At 40.1% G+C, this 17,914-nt stretch overlaps 1 protein-coding gene and 1 long non-coding RNA gene across 2 annotated transcripts; one reads left to right on the forward strand and one right to left on the reverse strand.

Moving 5' to 3' along the window:
- Positions 1 to 815: 815 nt before the first annotated feature.
- On the reverse strand, positions 816 to 2,962 carry LOC117497789. The gene is made up of 2 exons (XR_004557466.1): positions 2,866 to 2,962; positions 816 to 2,748 (listed from the first exon to the last, which is right to left on the reverse strand). It is a non-coding gene; the product is annotated as an uncharacterized LOC117497789 (long non-coding RNA).
- Positions 2,963 to 5,005: 2,043 nt separating this feature from the next.
- Positions 5,006 to 17,897, forward strand: dnttip2 (deoxynucleotidyltransferase, terminal, interacting protein 2). Its single transcript, XM_034149715.1, has 8 exons — positions 5,006 to 5,182; positions 8,044 to 8,683; positions 9,248 to 10,496; positions 11,688 to 11,826; positions 13,831 to 13,926; positions 14,097 to 14,261; positions 15,737 to 15,846; positions 17,134 to 17,897. Exons 1-8 carry the CDS (start codon positions 5,108 to 5,110, stop codon positions 17,228 to 17,230), a joined length of 2,571 nt encoding a protein of 856 aa, XP_034005606.1. The 5' UTR covers positions 5,006 to 5,107; the 3' UTR covers positions 17,231 to 17,897.
- Positions 17,898 to 17,914: the final 17 nt, after the last annotated feature.

The raw sequence follows: 17,914 nt of genomic DNA on the forward strand, positions 1-17,914 counted from the left end.
GGTGGGTGCGTGTGTGGTGTAGGTGTGTGTGGTTCAGTGTGTGCGTAGATGCAGCGGACAGACAGGTCTCAGTTGGTTTGGTGTCCTCTGGGGGGGGGGGGGGGGGATATATCCAGTCTCTGATAGTGTTACGTTATTATGAGAGTGAAATTATATATATTTATATAAATATATATAAATGTGTGTGTATATGTCTGCATCTGTAGCCTGTTATTGTCTCATTATACCGCACTGTCAATGAAGTAAATATATAAGTCGTCATGAACACATCTGTCCATCAGACAGAGGGCTGCTGTGCCTCCTGTCATCATTAATGGACGTCTCTTTAAAATGACCGCTCAGAGGAGAGGAGTTCTCATTTCTCTAACCGCCTGCTGCTTCCCCTCCTCTCTCCTCGGCTCCTCCGCTCGCATCTCCTGTGGGCGGGACTAAGTCTCGAGGATAGGAGTCAAGGAGGGGAGTCGAGGAGGGGAGTCGAGGAGGGGAATTAGTGAAATGAGAAAGGGCCACGCTCTCCAGTACAGGTTAGCTCTGAGTGTTAGCGATGCTAATGTAAACACCGACCATATTACGTCCAAAACAGTCGGGCATTGTTTCTGATAGCAACTTTCTGATAGGGCCGTGGGTCCACATTTCAGATATTACGTCATATATAATGCTAACAGATATTAAGAAATAAGTCAACATTTAGACATTTGAAATCCTTAGTTTAGACCCTAATAATCTAAATGAAATGCAGTATTTTCCCACATCAGTGTCACTAACCTTTGAAACCACAAAAAGGAATATTTACAAGTTGAAATAAATTGACAAGATGGAGTTTCAACATGCGATACAGCAAGTATGGATATTTATTTCAGATTTATATCAAAATACCCGTGGTATATTGCATCATATTTACAAAACATTGTACAAAAACATGAAAAAAACGCTCTGCTTTTTCTAATAATGCTGGCTACTGAGACAAAGGGCTGGTGACGGAGAATCAATACAAACTTTGTTCTTACTGAGTTATATTCACATCATTATGCTTGATTACTTTTTTTAATAAGGGAGACTTTATATAAAAGAAAAAGGAACTATACAAATATATATACATCTATCAGGTTTTGGCCAGTTATCAAATGAAATAAACCCCAAAACATGGTTCATACGTAGAAAAATAACTCTGATTTAATCCACTTGTGCATTAAATCAGGCGGAAACACAGCAGGACATCAGTCATAGTAAAAACACTGGGTCAAGAGCATAAACGCCTATAAGTGGCTACATCTGTCTCTTTAACACATACTTCACAAACAGCTGATCTCACAATAGACGTAAAAAAAAGAGCAAATTATAGAAGCAGAAACACGAAATCGCCCATCAATTGACATAATACTTCTGACAGGAAACGTTTGAAATGTTTACAATCAATGCTGACTTAAAATGAAAACCAGTGTCTAACCTGCATAACCAGAAACAATACAAATACACGTAGTCGCTGCAGAAAGAAAGCCCTTATAAATCCCCTCTAATGCCAGTTTGGTTTCCAGTCAAGCTCTTAAATGGGAATGAATCATATAAAGAAAATGAAGCTTGAAAATCCTCAGCATTTCTTAAGTGCTCTCAAGAAATTAGAACATAATAAAATGCACCTCTCGCTCAACGCCGCGTGTTGCTTTCCTCTGCGATTTAACGAGAACAAAAATGCAAAGTAAGTGCACTTTTATGTGAATGTGATTTTTGTTCCTTTGCAGGTTTTTTGTTTGCACTAAGAGTGGTGCAGGAATGAGTCCTAAAACACAGAAATGAGTCAGCATTTGTGGGTTCCCTTGTCTTGAAGTTTTTTTTATTTTACATGCCTGAAATAAAATCTGTGGTAAACACAAGCTGTAGATATTTTTAGGTTTTGTTCTACGCCTTAACATGTATCAGTTGATATCCCTCTGGTGAATGTATGAAGCTTTTTGTGTGTCTTAAAAATGGCCGTGCTAACAAGTGGCTAACGAGACTGCTTGATGTCATTATGCCAAACATTTTAACAAATAAACATTGTGTTTATGTGTGCAGCAAATTCCTTTTATTTGTAAACGTACCTGGCAATAAACTTGTTTCTGATTAGCCGCCGTTAGCTTAGCCGCCAAGTCATGCTACCGCGCATGATAGCTACTTGATAGCCTAACGTTAGCTTTTTACCTTTGCATTTATGCTTCAAAAATCATTAAAGTGGTGTTAATGAATGTGGATTATCCAGTTGAACAAAGCGTATAAGTATTATAGCCGTGTGTTTGCCACAGAGATTATTCTTTTGGGGATAATCCAATTGGCGAGGGAACCAGTTTAGAGCCTAGAGAATCACGTCATCCCTGCACCACTCTGACCCAGAGAAATGTTCGTACAGCAGGCGTGAAATGACAGACGTGGGGTTGGTGAGATTGGGGGTGAGATTTGGGGGTGAGATTTGAACGCCTCACTCCCCCTCCTCCTTGATTCGCTGCTGTTTGTTGCGGCGGGAGTCCAGGTCGAAGGAGAAGTCGGACCACTCGTCGCGCGGCGGGAAGCTGATGGTCTGCCGGAGGGTGAAGCGCACGGCGTCGATCACGCGCTCGCCTCGGGCCTCGGAGGAGCCCATGCTGATGGTGGACGCCCTGCTGGTGGTGCGCACTATGTGGGGGGGGTGGAGAAGTCCATGGCCTGCCGGTGCTCCATGATGCTCTTCCAGATGGAGTGCTGGTACTCGGCGGGAATCTTCATCCGGGACAGGTCCTATTGGTCGACACACAGGGGAGATTTAGTATGCGTAGTGGGTGGGTGGGATTCTATCTTCTGTATCTTCTGCTTTTAACCCATCAAATGACTGCTGTTGGATAGGCAAGGGCTCACCTCCATGTTATAGTTCTCAATCTGGTAGATGTTGCTTAAGCCTTGTGCTGTGAAGTAGTCCAGGCAGCCTGCGCAGCCCAGCCGAATAAGGAAGCTGCAGGGGGGAAGAGAGAGAGAGGGGGAGAGGGGGGTTAAAATGTGATCTGTGATTTAATGATCAGAAAATAACCTGACACTGCACCCTTCAACTTGTTATACTTAATGCTTTATTTTAAACAAGATATTCTATGTTGTATTTGTTCCCTGTACAGCACTTTGGTCAACTGAGGGTGTTTTAAATGACAAATCTTATAGGATAGTATGTCATGAAAAAGTTGAATGAAATATATAAAAATGTATAAAATGAACAGTATGTCTTAGAAAATAAAAGTCTAAGTATAGCAGACATAAAAAAAGTTATAAAAAAAACAAAAACAAACATACATTACAAGTTGTCATAGTAAAGGATGTAATAAAAATGACATTAAATGTCAAAAATATTATATTCATAGTTAAGTTTGCTATGGAAATGGAAAAGTAGAGTATCTCATTTCAAAATCATTAAATAAAGTGTCATTTTATTTAAAAGTGGTATACAATATCACAGTGGTTATGTTATAAAAAAGTAATACAAAAAATTTGAAATTAAATTTGTATAGAAATGGTGAAGAAATGTCATAGTACAGTGTGCCATAAAAGTTTGATACAGATTTTCTAAAACAGTTTTGCATGTCATAAAAAGTCATGAAAATATATCTGTAATGCCTGATGAAGATCTGGTTATAGAGAACCGCAGTGACGCGTCCTAAAACCCGGAGGTAAACTTTTTCCGGTTCCTTCGACAAAAACGCAATGCAATTTCTCCATAGGATTTTGGAAAATAGCTGGAAATAAGGTCTGTGGTTGAGACACATTTAAGAGACGGATCACGTTTTGTTCAGCCGGATAATCTCCACATGTCTACCCTACTTTTCATAAATCTAATCGATAGATTTATGATCGATAGATTTATGATTAGAAAATTATAAGAGATGTGGATATTATCCGGCTGAACAAAACGTGATCCGTCTCTTAAATGTGTCTCAAACACAGACCTTATTTCCAGCTATTTTCCTAAATCCTATGGAGAAATTGCATTGCGTTTTTGTCGAAGGAACCGGAAGAAGTTTACTTCCGGGTTTTAGGACGCGTCACTGCGGCTCTCTATATGGGATGCCCAGTCTACTTACAGATGGGTCACTCATTTTGAAATATTACACTTTGTTTTCTTTTTCTTTAATTTATCATCCTCATGTAGAATGCTATCACAAAACACACATTTGGTTGTTTATAGCATAAAGAACATCTGATTTAATGTGAGGTAGGGAAATAATCATTTGAGGATAAGTATGTGTATATAAATATGTAATTTAAAACAGCTGTAAGATGCTTGATAAGCTTGAAATGCACCTTGAAAATGCTTGAAAAGTGCTTGAATTTGACTTTGGAAAAGGTGTAAGAACCCTGATATTATTCTGAAATGGACCAATCTGTACAATGACTACTTTTACTGTCGCTACTTTAACTATATTTTGATGATAATACTTTTATACTTTTACTTGAGGAACATTTTGAATGCAGTACTTTTACTGTAACAGAGTATTCCTACACTCTGGTACTTCTACTTTTACTCAAGTACAAGATCTGAGTGCTTCTACTTTTACTCAAGTACAAGATCGGAGTACTTCTACTTTTACTCAAGTACAAGATCTGAGTAGGCCTACTTCTACTTTTACTCAAGTACAAGATCTGAGTACTTCTACTTTTACACAAGTACAAGATCTGTGTACTTCTACTTTTACTCAAGTACAAGATCTGAGTATTTCTCCCACAAGTGCTTATAAGTAAGTACATGTACAGAAAGGAACTCATTGCTAAAGGCAATATCATTTGAATAATTGTCATTGTTTTATTTTCCAGTCGGCTAATAAACACTCAAAGCAAGACAACACTCTTTCATATTTTAAATAATAAAAACACAGAGGTTTGGCCAGAAACTATTCAGTATCGGCCAATGCAAAAATACTTGTAATCCAGTGTCTTCTTGATATCCTAACAAATAATTTCCATTCACATCCGCGTGGTAAATGTTTCTTTAAGTCTTTACATTTGGATCACCACTCTGCGATCGTTTGCTCCGCCTGTATCTTATTTCCCTTCATCGATTACTTACTTCGGTCTAGTCTTCAAGCCGGAAGTGACAGAGAAGCCAACAGCATGCAAGATGGTGGCCACCAGGAGAGGAGTACGCGTGTGCTCACCGAATAAAACCAACCCGGAGCCGTCCTCTGAAGTCCAGGTTCGTGACAAACAGAGATGTTACTTAACCTGTGAATGTTCAGAGAGTGTTTAAAGGTTTCATAACGGAGGTGGAGGAGCCCCGGCACGTGTCAGTTAGCTCGTGCTCCAGCTGCTCGGAGTTCACGTGGACCTTCTTTACTTCAGAGTTTGTTAATGTTTTGACAAATGTGGTGAAAACAAAACATATTTAATAAATAAGACGGTCCTGTTCACACAGCGTTTAATGACACCACGTATGGTCTTTTGTTTATAATTTAAAAATATATATATATTCCGAATTGTGCAGAAAGCTACAGTCTTAAGAGTCAGATACCGTTCACTAAACAACTACTAGATTACTTCTAAAGCACTTATGGACTTGTGTGTAAGTGTCTTATTGTCAACAAGTGCTGTTAAAACAACAACATGAAGTTAGTGTTGACTGTGTAACCAAAGCCATTTTATCTTGTACCTCTGTTTAGAGCTGCACTACTATACTGCACAACTTTGTAGTAATAATCTTTATTTGTATTACACCTTTCATACAATAATTGCAGTCCAAAGTTGTTCTCAGTAGACATCTCTTAAAATACTCACAGAAAATGCACATCACAAATAAAAACAAACCATAGAATAGACATATCAAAAATACATTTAGATTAAAAGTGCATTAAAAGGAGGATAGTGCAAATACAATTCAGTCAGGTGAGAGAGCAGGAGGTAGCTTCCTAAAAGGCTAACTTGTACAAATGTGTTTTGAGTTTTTTTAGATTCACAAAGGCATTTACATTTAACAACTAAAAGCTCAAAACAGGATATATTTATCCTATACGTTTGAATTGTTACTATAGAGAGGCGAAGTCCCGCCCATCTACTTCCGACCCATGGGACCTTATTTCGGAAAAAGTATGTATTGAAGTCAATGGGGAGAGAAAGATTATCTTTCGATCCCGTTTGAGTTGTGCCACGAATTACACATATGATGTTTATCAATCTTAAAAAATAATTTCCATGTTAAAAAAGTCACAGTTTGTCGTAAAACTGTTGAAATATAAGACTATGAAAAATATGCAACTAGAAAGACTACAAATCCCAGAATCCCGGTCCCGCATGCTGGCTCTTAGGAACCGACTAACTCCCCTTGTGTGTATGTACAGCTCTCAACACGCCCAGACTTGGAGTGATTTTCACCTCTTTTAATACTTTCCGCCTCATTCTGAAAGAAAGAAGTGAAATGTGCCAACGTGACGGCCGTCTTGGTGTGTGGTGTGAGACGGGAGATGTAGTTCATTGAGTGGTTTCACACAAAAAAAGTGTTACTTCACAGTTTTACGACACATTTTAATTTTTTTGACTTGTAAAATTATCTTTTAAATTGACAAACATCATATGTGTAATTCGTGGCACAATTCAAACGGGATCGAAAGATAATCTTTCTCTCTCCATTGACTTCAATACATACTTTTTCCGAAATAAGGTCCCATGGAGGTCCCCCGGAGAGGGAGGGACTTCGCCTCTCTATGGTTTCCCTCCACACATTTAATACATTTAACCATTTGTACTCGTGTCGAATAGTGGATATAAAAATGTTATGTCAAGGTCATGCAATTAAATAATGTGTAACACCGAATAAACCAGGGATGTGTTTTAACATTTCTTGAGTATAAGTCAAAATGAAAAAAGCATTTTATTGATACATGTGATCAGTTAAAGGGGCATTGCTAATAGTTACAACATCAGGATGAAATTAGAGCATTCAAAATGTAAGTAGAGATTTAAAGGAGTTCTTCTCCAACAGCTGAGAGGAGCTAGACCCTAAATGTTAGTGTCCTCAATAAGAGGAAAGAGGGATTAGTGATAAGGAAACATTTGAGTGTCCCCTCCTTTGTCCTTCATGATAACAGTTGAGCCGTTTCTATCAGAGGTGGGAAGTAGTGGAGTACAAATACTTCGTTACTGTACTTAAGCACATTTTTCTGGTATCAGTACTTTACTCCACTACTTTTTACTTTGACTTCTTACATGTTGAACTCAAATACCTGTACTTTCTACTTCTTACATGTTGAACTCAAATACCTGTACTTTCTACTTCTTACATGTTGAACACAAATACCTGTACTTTCTACTTCTTACATGTTGAACTCAAATACCTGTACTTTCTACTTCTTACATGTTGAACACAAATACCTGTACTTTCTACTTCTTACATGTTGAACACAAATACCTGTACTTTCTACTTCTTACATGTTGAACTCAAATACCTGTACTTTCTACTTCTTACATGTTGAACCCAAATACCTGTACTTTCTACTTCTTACATGTTGAACACAAATACCTGTACTTTCTACTTCTTACATGTTGAACTCAAATACCTGTACTTTCTACTTCTTACATGTTGAACCCAAATACCTGTACTTTCTACTTCTCACATTTCCCAAACAGGCTGGTTCCTTTAGTTTGAATGTGTGTCTGGTGGCGTGATCATTATTATTTAGAGTCATTGCGTGCCTATTGATTTGAACACGATCCGTGTATCCATCATTTCCTGGTCTTCTCTAAAGAAGAGGGACCAATGAAAACGTTGTCATGTTGCCGTTGTTCAGCATGGAAACATTCATTAGCTAACAATGACATTATTGTTCTATTAATATAAAGGGAGGTCAGGTACTCTTTAAAACAGCTGCTAGTTATGGGTACTTTTTACTGAAGTACATTTCAAAGCCCTCTTTACTTTTACTTGAGTAAAGAAGTTTAGTCAGTACTTCTACTTTTACCAGAGTATTTTTAAACATGAGTATCTGTATTTCTACTTGAGTAAAGGATGAGTGTACTTTGCCATCTCTGGTCTTTATTAATAAGTTTCTTATTTCTGCTCCACAGGAAACTCCTTCCACTCGAAGAACCAGGAGCAGAGTCACCGTTAAACCAGCAGCCGAGAGCCCGACCCAGCATGGAGCTCAGGAGGAAACCAGCATCCAACAGGAAAGCAGTCAAACTTCCTCCCCCCTACCCTCCTCCCCCACTCCCTCCCTGAAGAGATGCTCCAAAGCCTCCAGACTGCACAGCCCCGAGCAGCCGTGCACGCCCGCAGGATCCGTGCACGAGGCCGGCGCTTCGGACGCGGAGTCGTGCTGCTCTGTGGTCTCCATGGAAATACCGATGACCCGTACCAGAGGGATGAAGATGCAAACCCTCAGCCAGGAGGAGATCTCTGAGGTGGAGTCATGCTCCTCTGCAGTTTCAGGATCTCGCCGCAGCACCAGGAAGAAAGCCGTGCCTCCGAGCTCTCACACGGCTCCTATTGAGGCGGAAGACCCCAATTTAGGGAATGATTCGTGCAGCTCCGTGGTGTCCGAGTCCACGAGAGTCACCAGGAGTCAGAGGAAACCTGCTCGCACCAGATCCTCCGCAACTAAACCGCCGGAGGACTCGGAGATATCAGACGCAGACAGCTGTTTGTCGAGCGCCTCAGCAGCGAGATCCACCACCCGCAGGAGCACAAGGATCAGGAGGCAAACAGGTCTGTGGGGGGGGGGGGGGGGGTTTAGTTTATCAAATGTGTGGATAAAGAATCAAACCATTCAGCTGTCTTTGTAGTACTTTATTCTTGCAAGAAAGTCCAATCAGAGAGCAAAATGTCTTCAGAGTGAAAGACGAGTTTACGTTGTATCAATATGAATCAATTTCTGAGATTTTAGGATAAAACAAATTGTAGTTTTGAGTCCCCTAAAAGTAGAAATGTGGCCACTTTCTGGTTAAAACTGCCATTTTTCAATCTGAAAATATCAGAAATGGATTTAACCTCCCAAAACACTCCATAACTGTCAGCAGTAACCAGGTGAAGACATGTTTGAACTATTGTCTGCATATACTCATTAATGCAACTTGTGCAAATTGCCCATCATCTGCAGGTTAGCATCCGGCAGTTTCTATGTGCTGGAGACCCTACCACACATTTCTATCATAAAACGTTGGGGTCCTCTGTGAGCTGGCAAACAGACGATTTACCAAGCTTAGCAAAGACGAGATAAACATTGTGATATTATGAAAGTAACTAAACAAGTAAAACTCTTTTGTGTCGCAGGTCCGATCCCCATCCACCTGGAGGAAGCCTCAGAAGGATCCAGGTCTCCACGATCTCGACGGAGCCTGATCCCCAGAGGCGCTGTAGACGTCAGCGAGCCGCCGTCATGTGACTCCGACGGCTTCGAGTCCGGACCGACTTCCAGTATGACGACTCGCAGAGGATTAAAGACCCGATCCAACGCCTCGGACTCTGAGCCGATGGAGATTCACTCCCCGAGCAAAGGGACGCCCAGCAGCAGAACCACCAGGAGCTCCGCACAGGACTGCAGCGTTATCCTGGAGAAAATAGAGCAGGGCGACTTTTCTTTAAATGATTCTAGGCTAGAAAACACCGTGATTGCTGCGGACTGTTCTGTTCTGGAGGGGGAGAAGAGCCTGGTGGAGGAAGAGAAGATAGAAGAAGGTGTAGACACTGCTTTTATTACATTAAGTGAAGCAGTTGAGGAAGATGTAACAGTAGGAGGAGAAAAAGCAGGTGTGAGCATCACTGAGGTCCCATTGAGCGAGGACATGGCAGTTGTGGTAATTTCAGACGATGACTCTGGTGACCCCGTTACGTCTCCTCTGATATCAGAAAGAGAACCTGAAGAGGCTGCAGTGACTGTGGTTCACCAGCAGGAGGAGCCGTGTGCAGACGAGAAGGAGGGGGAGGAGGAGGAGGAGGAGGTGATGCAGGAAGAAATCCCTCCATCACAGACGTCCGTTACTGTGACAACACCTGAGGAGGAAGGGAAGCAGGAGACGGAAGATGTCGTGGTGGAAAAGATGGACGTGAGCTCTTTGCAGGCGGACGCTCAGAAAGAAGTCGAATCCTCTGAAGTGGAAGATATTCAGGTGACATCCAGCCAGAAGCCGAGCATCATCGTGGAGTCTGAAGCTGAGCAGGAAGCTGAAGATGTCATCGTGAAGAAGATTAAAGTTATCAGTCTGTTGGAGAGCAGCGAGGACGAAGAGGAGGAGGAGGAAGAGGAGGAGGAGAGGGAAGTTTCTGAAGAGGTGGAGAAAGCAGGACCCTCCATCACACCTGAAGCTGTGGACGGGCTCTTTATGATCGACACTCGGCCCGGACAGGAAGTGGACGAACTTTACTACAAGGAGAAGCTCACTGAGGAGGAGGAGAAGGAGGAGAAGAAGAAGGAGGGAGAAGTCGAGGGGGAGGACGAGGAGTTTGTGGATGAGGAGGGAGACGATGATGATGAAGATGACATGGAGACAGAGATCCTCTTCTCCAGTAGAAACCCTCACCTGTAAGTATGAGAGGTGGCACTCTGAGATATGTTTATTCACTTAGGAATACACGTACATAAAACATACTGGTAGATGAAAGGAACACAACAACAACAAACGTTTTATGTTGAATGCAAGCTTCCAGAAACGGAACAACTTAAAGGTCACCTATCATGCTATTTTTAGGCAATAGGTCTCAAATATATAAAAATATATAAAAAACATGTCTATGAAGTGTTTTGCTCCAAATACCAAACAGATCACCCATTCTAGCCATGCCTCATATCCCTCTATTTCACTTCCTGTTTCTAAAGTGCTGATTTGGGGTGTGAAGCTTTAAAAAAATTGTTATAAAATAAAAAAGGAGGGGGCTGAGCTCATGCGGGACCCGGCAGCTACCGTCTAAACTAAATACTGCCGTGATGAAACGCCATATCATGGATTATCAAGGATTCTTTCTGAAACAGTATGGAGCTCAAAGGCTTTCTCTCTTGCCGGTTATACCACAAGGTGAGTTCCTTTTTATTTCCTGCTTCTTCACACACATGCTCTCCAGTACAGGTTAGCTCTGAGTGTTAGCGATGCTAATGTAAACACCGACCATATTACGTCCAAAACAGTCGGGCATTGTTTCTGATAGCAACTTTCTGATAGGGCCGGGTCCACATTTCAGATATTACGTCATATCTAATTGTCTGACAGGATAATCATTCCAGTTTACCGTCTCTGTCGCTCTGCCCATTTTTACTTTTAGTGAAGACACAGATCTTGACAAAAAACACTTGAAGTTTCCGTTTTTTTTTAGTTAATCAAAGTCTTAAATAAAGCTAGTCGTCCAGAATGATGGATCCTAAAGTCGTAGACAAATCCCACAAAAAGACCAAAACCAGAAGTAATAGTGCATCTTTTAATAAGTTTGTCGAACGTCCTAGTTGCTCCTTCCTGTCCTCTTCAAACAGAGTTCACTGATATCTTTTTTTTAAACTGCAATTAATAAACAACAGCAGTCTCCATTATACACAATTAAACTCCTAATTTTGGCTCCAACACTTTGGTATCGATCTTTTCTTGGGTTTTCTGTTCTTTTCAAATATACAGAAAAACCTTTAAGAGCGGAGCCGATTTAGGAAGTACAGCCACGCTCATTATTGTTATAAATCATCGTTATATGTGTGCCTGAAGAGTTTTTTCTGTGAATCAATCTGTTCCAGGAAAGAGTTGTCCAGCCGTATTGACCCTGGCATCAGGATGAAGGAGCTCGGCGGGTTATACATCAATTTTGATGGCGGCAAATCAAAAGTCGTCTCCAGTTCGCTGCAGAAACTGAGGGACAAGAAGATCCAAGATGAGGTAAATAAGCCATTGATTCCCCTCCTCCTTTTGAAGCTGATATGTGATGCAGAGTGAATAATAAACTTTATAGATATGCAAGGACGAGTAAATCCAATAACGCGCGAGAAAGAGTTATTCATCAGTTCTTTGTGTCTTTTATCTCCGAGTGTGTGGATAGTTTGCAGAGTTTCAGTGTGTTGTTGTCCACAGGCAGGAGGGCAAAAGTACACGCATCCTTTCCTCAAGTAGAAGTACAGATACTTGTGTTTAAAAATACTCTGGTAAAAGTAGAAGTACTGACTAAACTTCTTTACTCAAGTCAAAGTAAAGAGGGCTTTGAAATGTACTTCAGTAAAAAGTACCCATAACTAGCAGCTGTTTTAAAGAGTACCTGACCTCCCTTTATATTAATAGAACAATAATGTCATTGTTAGCTAATGAATGTTTCCATGCTGAACAACGGCAACATGACAACGTTTTCATTGGTCCCTCTTCTTTAGAGAAGACCAGGAAATGATGGATACACGGATCGTGTTCAAATCAATAGGCACGCAATGACTCTAAATAATAATGATCACGCCACCAAACACACATTCAAACTAAAGGAACCAGCCTGTTTGGGAAATGTGAGAAGTAGAAAGTACAGGTATTTGTGTTCAACATGTAAGAAGTAGAAAGTACAGGTATTTGGGTTCAAAATATAAGAAGTAGAAAGTACAGGTATTTGTGTTCAAAATGTAAGAAGTAGAAAGTACAGGTATTTGTGTTCAAAATGTAAGAAGTAGAAAGTACAGGTATTTGTGTTCAACATGTAAGAAGTAGAAAGTACAGGTATTTGTGTTCAACATGTAAGAAGTAGAAAGTACAGGTATTTGGGTTCAAAATGTAAGAAGTAGAAAGTACAGGTATTTGTGTTCAACATGTAAGAAGTAGAAAGTACAGGTATTTGTGTTCAACATGTGAGAAGTAGAAAGTACAGGTATTTGGGTTCAAAATGTAAGAAGTAGAAAGTACAGGTATTTGTGTTCAACATGTAAGAAGTAGAAAGTACAGGTATTTGTGTTCAACATGTAAGAAGTAGAAAGTACAGGTATTTGTGTTCAAAATGTAAGAAGTAGAAAGTACAGGTATTTGTGTTCAAAATGTAAGAAGTAGAAAGTACAGGTATTTGTGTTCAACATGTAAGAAGTAGAAAGTACAGGTATTTGTGTTCAACGTGTAAGAAGTAGAAAGTACAGGTATTTGGGTTCAACATGTGAGAAGTAGAAAGTACAGGTATTTGTGTTCAAAGTGTAAGAAGTAGAAAGTACAGGTATTTGTGTTCAACATTTAGGAAGTAGAAAGTACAGGTATTTGTGTTCAACATGTGAGAAGTAGAAAGTACAGGTATTTGTGTTCAAAGTGTAAGAAGTAGAAAGTACAGGTATTTGTGTTCAACATGTGAGAAGTAGAAAGTACAGGTATTTGGGTTCAACATGTAAGAAGTAGAAAGTACAGGTATTTGGGTTCAACATGTGAGAAGTAGAAAGTACAGGTATTTGTGTTCAAAGTGTAAGAAGTAGAAAGTACAGGTATTTGGGTTCAACATGTGAGAAGTAGAAAGTACAGGTATTTGTGTTCAAAGTGTAAGAAGTAGAAAGTACAGGTATTTGGGTTCAACATGTGAGAAGTAGAAAGTACAGGTATTTGTGTTCAAAGTGTAAGAAGTAGAAAGTACAGGTATTTGGGTTCAACATGTGAGAAGTAGAAAGTACAGGTATTTGTGTTCAAAGTGTAAGAAGTAGAAAGTACAGGTATTTGGGTTCAACATGTGAGAAGTAGAAAGTACAGGTATTTGTGTTCAAAGTGTAAGAAGTAGAAAGTCGTCAGAAAAATAAGTAGTGGAGCAAAGTACTGATACCAGAAACATGTACTTAAGTACAATGATGAAGTATTTGTACTCCAATACTTCCCACCTCTGGTGATGAAGAAGAGTGTGTGTAGTTTGCAGAGTTTCAGTGTGTGTGTGTGTGTTATCCACAGGTGATGAAGAAGAGTGTGATGGGACCAGACTTTGAGAAGAATGATGCAGTTCCTCCGTACAGCGAAGCCAAAAAAGCCACAAAGTTGAAAAACAGAGTAAGTTTGACCATGCTATGCTTTATTCCAAACTGTTGTTTTACTTGGAAATCCACTTATGACACATCCTGCCCAGAATCACAACATAAATACTGTTCAGACACGGCTTTGAATCACATTCTGCTTCATACATGCTTTCTAACTAATGTAACTCTCTGTGTTCTTGTCAGGCGGAGAGGGAGAAGTCGACGGGAGACGGCTGGTTCAACATGAAAGCCCCGGAGCTGACTCAGGAGCTGAAGGCCGACCTGCAGGTCCTGAAGATGAGAGGCTCCATGGACTCCAAGAGGTTCTACAAGAAGAACGACAGAGAAGGATTCCCCAAATATTTCCAGGTCGGTGGAAAAAAACCAAACACCTTTTGGTAGTCTGGATAAGTAACTACATTTTCCCGTATCAAGCTTCTAATAATCTGCATCACAGGTTTTTTGTCACATGCACACTTGTTAAAGCCTAGTTTTGGCAATGGACATCTTAAAGGTCTCCTATTATACTATTTTTAGGCCTACATTATAGGTTTCAGCGTAAAGCCCGCCCACATTTCAGATATTACGTCATATCGGCAGCAAATCTGGATCTGCTCCGTTGTTCCCCCGTTTTTAGAGATGTGGGTACGGAGGAAAAGAGAGAGGGTTTTATTTTCTGACACTGCGTGAGTTCCCCGACACACCGGGGACGCAGTGTAGGCGGAGCCGTGACGTCATCTTCAATGCGAAACACAAAACCAAAACATCAGCCGTTAGCTGTGAGCACTCAGAGCTCACAGCTCCTCATATCTGTTCAGAAACTAGACAAAAGTTAAACAAGTACAAACCACAGACTGCCTGTGTCATGGTGAATACAGTCGCTGCTTTATTTATGTCTGTATAGGCCGTTGTTGTGAGTGTGGACGGTCGGAGCATATACTGCGTTAGCTTAGCCAATCTCCATTTAGAAAACACGCATTTTAAAAGGTGTTTCCCCTGCCGTCTGTCTGCAGACTTGACAAAGCATTAATTCATGGTTTTTACTAACCGGTATCAGTATGTTGTTACTTCGGCATCATTTTGAAACGTGTATTACAATTAAATCACGGTCAAATATGTTCATTTTGTTGTAGTTGTAGACCCCTTGCCAGCGATTCTCTCACTAGTTTAGCATACTCAGCCCGGTTGTTGGCCCGGAAAGAACCTGGATTTTGGAGAGCCAGAAAACTGAAAAAGTACCCGTTAGCCGGAACTACGCCTAGTGGAAACGCAGCAAAAAACGTGCCGGGTTTGGCACGGCACGCTTAAAACGTGCTGCAGTGGAAATGCGCCATAAGTCTCAGGCTCCTCCATCAATGCAAAATATGATATGAAAATGAAAGAAAATACATAGTATAATGTCATACACATAATGGTGCAAGTAGGTTGCGGGAATAAGAACAATATTTACAAAAAATAGAACAAGATGTGAAATTAAACTTGATATTTTACAGTGTTCTGTAATGTTTAAGGACAGATACAGGAAAACATGCCAACTGCAATAACTCTTACAATTTAATATTCCATTCCTCACACACTTCATGTATATATAATATCCTGATTTATATGTTGTTACTGTAAATGTGTATTTCATGTATATTTTCATTTTTTTTTTTATGCTATTTTATTTCTATTTGAGATACATGTTGTATTGTTTATTTCTAGTCTTTTAATTTCTCTAATGTGCAATGCCTTGTGTTTTTATGCTGCTGCGACGCAAACATGTCCCAAATAAATAGGTGACTACTCACAGGAGATATATTTATACATGTTTTGAGTGTAATGGTTTGTAACGTGTGTTTCAGGTGGGCACGGTGGTGGACAGTCCCATCGACTTCTATCATTCCAGAGTCCCCATGAAACAGAGGAAGCGGACCATGGTGGAGGAGCTGCTCAACGACGCTGAGTTCAGACAGTGAGTAACACAAAGTTTAACATCACAATATTTTGCCTCGTGTGACACAGTCAATTGTCAGGGAAACCTAGGTCGCAGTCGAATTGTCCAAAAATCAGCTCCTATCGTCTTTTCCTAACCACTATTCCTCGACCTCTGAGTGAAACGTCACAGGGTTAAGGAATAGTGGATAGGAGAATTCAAAAGGACTTGGGAGAAGAGACTGCAGTGCTTTGAGAATCCGACTGCACTTTCACCATCTACGTATTTATGACGTCATGAATGTGCGTCTGCTGCTGTGGGGAAACTACAGTTTTCTATACAGCGGACTACATGGATGTTTAATAAGAACGGCGGACTACTTTAAGCGCATCTAGATACTTTGCACCGTGCTGATGGTGTTTTATTCTTTATGAACGTGGACAACTGAGAAACATTTATTCCTTATGACCAAGGTTGGAATTGAAATGAAAAAAGTGAAGTGAAATGTATGCTTGTCGTAAAGGAAGGTCCAGTGGTTCCTAAGCTAAAGGAGGTTATAAAGGATATTTCAAAGCTCCTTTCCTATCATCTAGAGAAGCGGTTCCCAACCTTTTTCAACTCAGGGCCCACTTAAGAATCAAAAAATGATTCGCGGCCCACATTCAACCACAAACAATACAGAGGCTAAATAAAGTTCTGATTGGTCAATTCAGAACATGTGACACGTTGTTAATCCAGTAGTACAGACCGTTGCTAAGGACTGTAATGACCGTTGCTAAGGAGGATAGAGAAAGGAAAAGAGGTTCAAATAAAAAGAAATCTTAGTAATGAAATGTTTCAACACAAATCATAATGTTTTGCAAATTATTTGGCGGCAAATATTGAATTTACATTTAAAGACCGCACACAGTTAATAAATATATTAATAATAAACTATTCTTCTGGCTAAAATACATATTTTTAAAAGTCAATCAAGGAGTAATCTTAATTTAATGTGTTTGAAGAGTACATTACAAATAATTTTTTTTTGAAAAAATTTATTGGCACACAAAATCAAGGGGTGGCTTTTTAAAAAATATGTATTTGGCGGCCCACTTGCAATGCCTTCACTGACCACTAGGGGGGCCGCGGCCCACAGGTTGGGAACCACTGATCTAGAGAATTCGAACGGCTCTTATCATGGCTGCCACTTTGGTACTTCCGGGTCATTTCACTCCGTTAGGAATGTTCCTAAGCTAAACGGACTATTCGACCGCACCCCTCATGTATTTCATTACTGCAGATATACTTTATATTAAACGTACCATGCTCTTCTCGTGTTTCCAGGAACAACAAGAAGAAGTACCAGCACATCCTGACGGAGCGAGCGGCGAAGGGAGCCGGCCGGAAGAACAAGAAGAAGAGCAAATTCCATAAGAAGTAAATGTGAAGACGCCGTGTGATGAACTCTGAGCGCCGTCTCATTGATATTATCAATTTTTTAATCAGATGGACCTGTGTCTCCCAAATGTATTGCTGCACAGTAATCATAGTCTTTATAAAAATGTGAACATTAAAAAAAAAATTTTTGGCGACCAGCACAAACATTTGTACTGGTTTTCTTGTAATTTAAACTTATCACGTCGTGAACACATGGCTATAACATGTAATATCAACACACTGTTCTTTATCAGCGCTACTCGAAAATGTAAATGTATTTAAAATGTTGTAACCCCAGCATCTCAACTGTCGAGATGCTGGGGTTACAACATTTTAAATACATTTACATTTTCTAAACTTTAAGTTACTGCTGCTTTTGGTAATCGTGAGAGAAGCAGAGTAACACAAACTAAAGATTTAAGGAACATGATGACGCTGAATTTAAATAACATGCTGTCTCTGTAATGACCCACAAAGAGGAAGGAGAGGATACGCTGTGGAGGACATTTTTTAAATATACTCCAGCTCCTTCAGTCAGGAGTTAAAGTGTTTCATAACTGCTAATACTAACAACAAAAGCCATTTTGAACTCGATTCAAAATAAATGTGTAATGTTATACTACATGTGCATGTTTCAGACATGTCATAAGCAATAAACGTTTTTAAAAAGATGCTTGAGGGTTATTAA

The sequence above is a fragment of the Trematomus bernacchii genome, unplaced genomic scaffold (genome assembly GCF_902827165.1).
Source record: "Trematomus bernacchii unplaced genomic scaffold, fTreBer1.1, whole genome shotgun sequence".
Lineage (NCBI taxonomy): Eukaryota > Metazoa > Chordata > Actinopteri > Perciformes > Nototheniidae > Trematomus > Trematomus bernacchii.

Coding starts and splice junctions, on each gene's coding strand:
- dnttip2 (XM_034149715.1), top strand. CDS start 5,108: ATGGTGGCCACCAGGAGAGGAGTACGCGTGTGCTCACCGAATAAAACC. Junction 5,183..8,043: donor AGCCGTCCTCTGAAGTCCAG/GTTCGTGACAAA, acceptor TCTGCTCCACAG/GAAACTCCTTCCACTCGAAG. Junction 11,827..13,830: donor ACAAGAAGATCCAAGATGAG/GTAAATAAGCCA, acceptor TGTTATCCACAG/GTGATGAAGAAGAGTGTGAT.